Here is a 6,681-nt window from a genome sequence, read left to right as displayed (position 1 = left end):
TATCTGCCTGCACGTCTCAATGGGGAATGGATCACAACATCCATTTCAGGGCCCTGTGCATTGTCTTTGGCATGAACTGCTCTCCCTTCCACTTTCTGAATGAATGGATGAGTTCATTGCGTGTGATGCCTGTCACTTTGGGTGAGATCTTGCCCAGGTAGCGCAGCTTGGTGATTTCATCCAGCAGCTCAAGCTCTCTGAACTCCTGACGCAGACTCCCAGATATTCCACCAGTCAACTTTCTTGGGTCAAATGGCTGCACAATAATAGTCCCATTGTATGTGGATCCTCTGGACAGGCAGGTGTAGATTGACTGGTGAGAGCGGCAATTTTGCAAATCACACACATTATGTGGCCGTGTACGTCCCTGGGATCCAAAGTCTGTCATGGCAAAGTTGGGAATGACTGATACCTGATCACGGGAAATGGACAGGAAATTTCCATTGGGCATCTTGCACCTGATCTTGCGTGACTGGTGGCTGATGGGCACTACATTCTCTGGCAATCCATCCAATTTCACAGTGGTAGGGGCAGCAGTGAGCTTGACAAACAGTGTTTCCAGGGCTTCCTTGTCCTCGCTGATAGGTCTGGACTTCCAGCCAACAACCACACCCTCTGCTCCATTGGTCACACAGCATTCAGTTGCTTCATTGATCTTGATCATCACTGGCATGCCCACACACAGAGTCAATTTGCCTGGCAGATGTTCAGTCAGGGTGTGCGACAAATTCCACAGACAATCTTGGAGCTCAGCACTGAGAATATTGGTGGACCTTCGAGGGTTCATGGTCTGTCTGCGCTGCTTTTTGGTTGCATTGTCATCTGCATTGGCTGAGAGCTTGTCCACAGAATAAAATGTAGTCAATGGTTGGCCATTTTCCCTTGCAAACCTCTCACATCCCAGCTCATGATCTTAACTCTGTGTGTATTCCATGCAGTAATGATAGACACATTGCGGAAGCATGGCTGGTTCAACTTGGGTCTACCTCGACCACATCCTGCAACACGCGACTGGAGAAGTTTGACATCCTCAGGTGTACACGATTTGTATCTCAGATTCTCTAATGCTGTCCTGAGCTTGGCATCATTGGCACCCTGTGACCGCTGTCTCATGTTCTCGCGCAGAATAACCACAGTGGTGAATTGATGCCACAATGCCTTGCCAATGGATGCCTGCTGGTGTGCATGACTGTGGGTGCGGTGGATGACACGTCCAACTTTGTGTGAGTACAGTGCATTTCCGCTCATGGCTGGGGGCAGCTGCGCAAAGTCTCCTGCAAAAATCATGTTGATCCCACCAAAGGGTGTCCCATCATTTTTCAGCGCTGCGCACATTTTTGCACAGATAGTATACACGCTTCCGCAGTCAACCATGCTAATCTCATCAATGAACATGTACTCCACATTCTGCAGGCGAGCGCGCACTTGGAGCAGGGTAGCCACAGAGTCTGAGGATGCATTTTGTCTGAGTCCTAGCATGGAATGGTATGTAGATCCTCCAATAAGCGCTGCAGCAGATCCAGTGGGGGCCATGCACATAAACCGGTAGCTTTCCTGGCGAGCAGCAAAGAAGTGTGTCAAAGCTTTGATGACCTGTGACTTTCCTGTGCCTGCCATGCCCCCGAGGTACATTTTGAGATGCTCGCCATTGGACTCTACAGCATGGTTTGCAACGACGCGGAAGGCTCTCTCCTGTGCTTCATTCAGACTGAATTCCTTGGCAGTGGTGTCAATGAGTGCCTGAGCCTCCTGGTCCTGTGCCTTGAATGCTTTGCTCATGTAGTATGACCTGTCAATGACCTTGACCTCATTGACTTCATCATTGACTGGGAGAGTACTTGCATTGGCAGGTTTCTTCAGTGCAGCCTGGGCATCTCTGGCATCCAGTATCTCTTGGCGCTTGGCAGCGAGTACATTCTTCCAGTCTGCAGAGCTCATATCTTCCTTGCTGTTGAACTTTGATGGCAGTTCAGAAGTATTCTTCTCTTTCATAGGGTCTAGCCAGCCTGAAGCCTGGATGATTTGTTCGGCCTGCAGCATCTGTGTGCATCTGCTTATTTCTGCATTGCTCAGCTCTGTCCAGTCATTGGTCCACAGCACCATCTCCTCAATCTCACTGATGTTGAGTTCCCCATCATCATTATAATACTGGGTGTCCAGGTCATCCAGGGTGGCATTATCCATGTTGAATGGTGAAGGACCAGTCTTTCCTCCCTTTTTGCGAGCTGCAGAAAAGTCGTCCCTGGCATCATTGCACTCATATTTGATATGGAAGAATTTCATGACCTCCAGCTGCCGCTCTGTGAATGAACAGCCATTGAACACATCATCCCAGAGCACATCCTGGCTTGGTCTCAGATCCTGTCCAGTGCGCCAAGGCTTGAAGAGTGTGAGCATGGTCATGCAATATTGTTCACGGTTGCCTGCATCTCTTCTGGGGAGTGAACCACCAATAAAGTTGGGAACATATGCCTCAGACTCATCCAGCAGCTTCACGTGATGGGTCTCATGCTGTGGATGATTCTCATGGAACTGTATATATTTTGACCTAGATTTCTTTGGCTTAGGTGCACTATCAGCTTCAAGCTCCTGGTTTGATGTCTTTGTCAGCAAAAGTTCATCCTCAGATTCTTCTTCTTCTTCATTGGCTCCAGCACCCTTCAATTCTGCATCACTGACATCATAGTTGTCCTCAAACTCCGAGTCCACATCTGCATGCTCATCAATATGCTCTTCAGATTTCTTGGGGCCCTTTTTACGGTATGTGATCCGCTGCTTGTCTGCCAGTCTGACCCAATCATATAGGGACATGTGCTCGTACTCAGTGGGTCGCCATATATAATCCTGCACAGGTGACAATGCTATGATCCGCTTGGATGTTCCTGAAAGTCCGAGCATGACTTTGGTGGTCCCTTCCTCGGCAATCTTGGCAGAGTCCTCCCATGCACGCATCACCTCATACACATATCCACTCCAGAAGCAGGTGCGGAATTTGTGACTTTTGTAGTGGTCTGGATACTTGAGGAGATACATGGCTGCCATGGGTCCACCAATTTCAGAGCATGCAGTCAGCGAGTTTACTATCTTGGTGATCAGTGACCGAGCCTTCTCTTTGGTAGACTTCTGACTGCCCAACAGCTCCACATTGCGCTCAAACACCTGCTGAATAGACTGGAACATCACATGGGTTTTCAGTGGGGTTTTTGTTATGTAATCAGCAACATAGGCTATGACAGACTTGATGGCAGTGCCCGACAGCAGAGAAGTGACATCAGTGTTCCCGCGCATGAGATATGTGACTGCAGGTGTGATGGTGTTGATCCATGCCTCTCCCTTCTTCATGATAAGTGCACCTGTGCTTGGCTCTACCACAGTCTCTGGATGTGTCTCTCTGGGGAACCGGGCTTTGCAATTTCCATTTTTGTCTGTACAGCCTCAATTATCAAATTCAGGTTTGTCAGATTTATCCAGATCAGCCTTGTCTTTCTTTGAGGATGCCCGACATGTGTGCCTGTTTGACAGATACAATATTTCATCCACTGTCTGCTTGAATCTGGTCCACCAGGATGTATGCTTCTGACACTGATCACAGTCTGATTTGGTAGAATGGTTGCACTTCTTGGGTGGTGGCTCTGGCAATGTCTCTGTGGGTGGGACCCTGGATGGATTTTTGTGGTCTTCCTCTGCTATGTTCTGCTTCACACTCTTCATGCTGCCTGTCATGAATTCACCCATGTGCACACTCTCTAGATATTCCACCATGGCCTTCTGGAAGTCTGAGTTTGGATCCATGATTTTATCTCGGATTTCCTGGGGTGTAAGTGCATTTTTGATCCAGATAAGCATGTGCATGTGCAGTGTCAGTCGGCCCTGCTGTTCCACTGTCCCATAATATCCTGATGTTTGTCCATACAGCCCTGGTCTATCCAGTCCCACCCCAAGAACATGCTTGATAAATAGATCCACCATCATTTTGAAGAAGCGTGCACCCGCCACTGGATTATTGGCAATCAACCGCAGGCGCTCATTCTTGTCTCTGAACTCAGGTACAAATTTCAGATTGGTGTCTGCAAAATACAGGGCCACAGGGTGCTTGACATCAGCTGGAGCAAAGGTCACAAACCATGAAGGTGCACCGAGGTAGGAGACCAGGGACCATATCTCATTGCGCATATATTTCTTGCTGGTGATTGACCCCTGCACCTTGTAATTGACGTGATCTAGATCATTCAATATTTTGAAGCAAGCCTTTTCATCTTCAGTCTCTGGTTTCATAGATCCTGTGCTTAGCCGTTGAATAATGTCTGCCAGGGTGGAGTCTTTGATGTTCAGAAGCCGGTTGGCTATTTCACCAAACTTGTTCTTGTCTGCCAACAAATATCCAGCTGTGGTGGATTTTTTGATCTGCTCATGATTTAATGCAACCAGTGGAAACAATGGTTCTAGTTGAAAGCGCTTATCATGGTACATCAGAAGCTGTTGCTTAACTGTGACCTTATTTGTCCATTAAATATGGCATGCTTGTAGCGCACTTCATCCAGACTATGAAGGATATAAGTGCTGCAGCTGTTCTCCACAGCCACTCTGAAGTCGTGAGAATAGTAAAAGCTTCTAAATGCTATCAGCTTTACTTGTTTTGCAATATCAGCTGGCCTTTTAGGACTGAAAAAACAAATCATGTTCAAGTTTGGTGGTGCATAGGATTGCTCACTTCTCATCCCAGTATGGAATAGTGATGTGATCATGACGATATGGCAGGTTTGTGTCAAAAGGCAATTATCTTTGTACAGGTGACTTGTCATGCAGGTGTCCCTTAAAACCTGTTGTGTATACAGGGACCTTGATATGCAGGTGGCCCCTGAAACCTTATGTGTGTACAGGTGACTTGTTATGCAGGTGTCCCTTATAACCTGGTGAGCATACAGGTGACTTGCTATGCAGGTGTCCCTGGAACCTATGTGTGCATACAGGGACCTTGACATGGAGGTGGTCCCTGAAACCTCACCGCAATGCGGCAGTAAAGCAGCGGCCTGTGTCTGTGATACAGGGCTGACTGGGCTGCAACCCCAAATGCTCCGGTCAAAGGAGACTTGAAAGGGTATACCTATACATGCATCAGCAATGCAAACCAACAACATATATTGTTTATATTATACTCACCTTGTAACGCACCAGTGTTGAACTGGTGGTATGCACAGACACTAGTCTGTGAAGTAATCAAAGCGGATTGTTGCTGAGTGCTGTGATATAGCAGCCATTGACACTGAGCCAGGAGACTACTATACCACAGCAGGCAGTATAAAACTTGGAGGGTTTGCATGGTGGGAGATGATGAGAGTGAGAAGTAAAGGTGTATGATGCGTGTGCCAAAGTTCACAGTTCAACTTGCTTATGTAACTGATCTCACATGACCAGGCTCTCACGTGCCATTCAACATGACCCACTGACTCCAAATATATGCAAACACAGGTACATGTGCACTACGTATTACTGCTCAAGCTCATGCTGCATACAAAGTGTTGATATAAAATGTAAACATGACCAGAAAAATCAATATTTACCGGACAGTATGGCCCTTCAATGGCGGTATATATCCGCACAGGATGCTCATAGACTTGGGGACTGAGCGGGTCGGAGGGGTCCGGAATGTATGGACCAACCCAATCAGAGAAGGGGTCGGTGTCGAAGGTTTGACCGTCAAAATAGTCCAGGTTATTGCTTGAAAATTGAATGGGCACGTCCGCATTCAAAGGCTGTGGCTGGAGGACATGGAACATGCGGCCAAACCCAGTGCCACCCTGCGGGTCATCCCAGGTGATGCCAAGTGGCCGCCAGTGCAGATACTGGAGGTAGAAGCGTCGGAGATATGGGAGGGTGGCAAGGAGTTGTGTGTGGATTAGAATGTCGTGGGGAGTGAAATCGTAGGCCTGCAAGAATGTGCCCAAGTCCGCTGCATCAACAAATGTATCCAGGTCGATGTCGAAGGGGACGGGGTATGGGAAAGCCGGAGTGTCGATGAGCAGCGTACGAAGGTTTCGGAAGGGGGCAAGAGCATATAGGAGCCACGGCAAGGAGTCCCAAGGTGATGGCCCGAATAGTGAGAGACACCCTACAAAGATGTCAGTAATTAAGCATGACTAAGAAAATATGCACGCACAAACTGGCCCACCCCATAGTTGCACTCATCCTTTAGCCGCAGAGTTTGGATGCGGCAAAGGGAGGGTCTCCACCAGTGTCCGGCACGGCTCAGCATTGTTGTGGACGAGTTGTCGCTGATGACGATGTTGAGTTCCGTCCAGTTCGTCATGTATGGGGTGACACGTTGAGCAATTTCCCAGAGCAGAGGGCCATTGTCAGTCTCATTGTGCAAGTCGACCTCGAGAAGATAAAGATTGAGAAAGTTGATGTGGACGCGCCGCAGATCACCACCGCTGAGTACACATCGACATCCACGCTCTTCAAATGCTATGACATCCAAAAAGAGGCTGTGAAGTTGGTGGGCCGTGCAGATGCTCAATGCGGTGCGGGGAAAGGGGCGGGATAAATGGTGGTAGAAGTCCCTAGACACCGTGCGCAGGGCAAGGACTTCATGGAGGTCAGAGTCGCCCTGAACCTCATCTTTGTTGTAGCACTGCCATGGCAGACAGCAGGCACGGCCAATGAGGGAGAGGAGCTCAGGTG

General features: G+C 48.5%; 5 protein-coding genes across 5 annotated transcripts; all 5 read right to left on the bottom strand.

The window, feature by feature from the left end:
* Positions 1 to 861: 861 nt before the first annotated feature.
* TRAVEDRAFT_126210 (uncharacterized protein) lies at positions 862 to 1,374 on the bottom strand (the record flags this gene model as incomplete). Its single annotated transcript, XM_008041662.1, has 1 exon — positions 862 to 1,374. The coding sequence occupies one exon, from the start codon at positions 1,372 to 1,374 to the stop codon at positions 862 to 864; it is 513 nt and encodes a 170-aa protein (XP_008039853.1).
* A 114-nt stretch (positions 1,375 to 1,488) lies between these two features.
* Positions 1,489 to 3,180, bottom strand: TRAVEDRAFT_124964 (uncharacterized protein; the record flags this gene model as incomplete). Its single annotated transcript, XM_008041661.1, has 2 exons — positions 1,489 to 2,658; positions 2,710 to 3,180. Coding segments are annotated over 2 exons (1,641 nt in total), but the record flags the coding sequence as incomplete, so codon positions are not given.
* On the bottom strand, positions 3,148 to 3,846 carry TRAVEDRAFT_76881 (uncharacterized protein; the record flags this gene model as incomplete). The annotated part of the gene is made up of 2 exons (XM_008041660.1): positions 3,148 to 3,434; positions 3,504 to 3,846. Coding segments are annotated over 2 exons (630 nt in total), but the record flags the coding sequence as incomplete, so codon positions are not given.
* Positions 3,847 to 3,873: 27 nt separating this feature from the next.
* On the bottom strand, positions 3,874 to 4,470 carry TRAVEDRAFT_80903 (uncharacterized protein; the record flags this gene model as incomplete). Its single annotated transcript, XM_008041659.1, has 1 exon — positions 3,874 to 4,470. A coding segment is annotated over one exon (597 nt), but the record flags the coding sequence as incomplete, so codon positions are not given.
* Positions 4,471 to 5,487: 1,017 nt separating this feature from the next.
* Positions 5,488 to 6,174, bottom strand: TRAVEDRAFT_48843 (uncharacterized protein; the record flags this gene model as incomplete). The annotated part of the gene is made up of 3 exons (XM_008041176.1): positions 5,488 to 5,505; positions 5,562 to 6,109; positions 6,162 to 6,174. The coding sequence occupies 3 exons, from the start codon at positions 6,172 to 6,174 to the stop codon at positions 5,488 to 5,490; spliced, it is 579 nt and encodes a 192-aa protein (XP_008039367.1).
* Between the last annotated feature and the right edge of the window lie 507 nt (positions 6,175 to 6,681).

The sequence above is a fragment of the Trametes versicolor genome, assembly GCF_000271585.1.
Source record: "Trametes versicolor FP-101664 SS1 unplaced genomic scaffold TRAVEscaffold_7, whole genome shotgun sequence".
Classification (NCBI taxonomy): domain Eukaryota; kingdom Fungi; phylum Basidiomycota; class Agaricomycetes; order Polyporales; family Polyporaceae; genus Trametes; species Trametes versicolor.
This window is presented reverse-complemented; position numbering and strand designations above follow the sequence as displayed.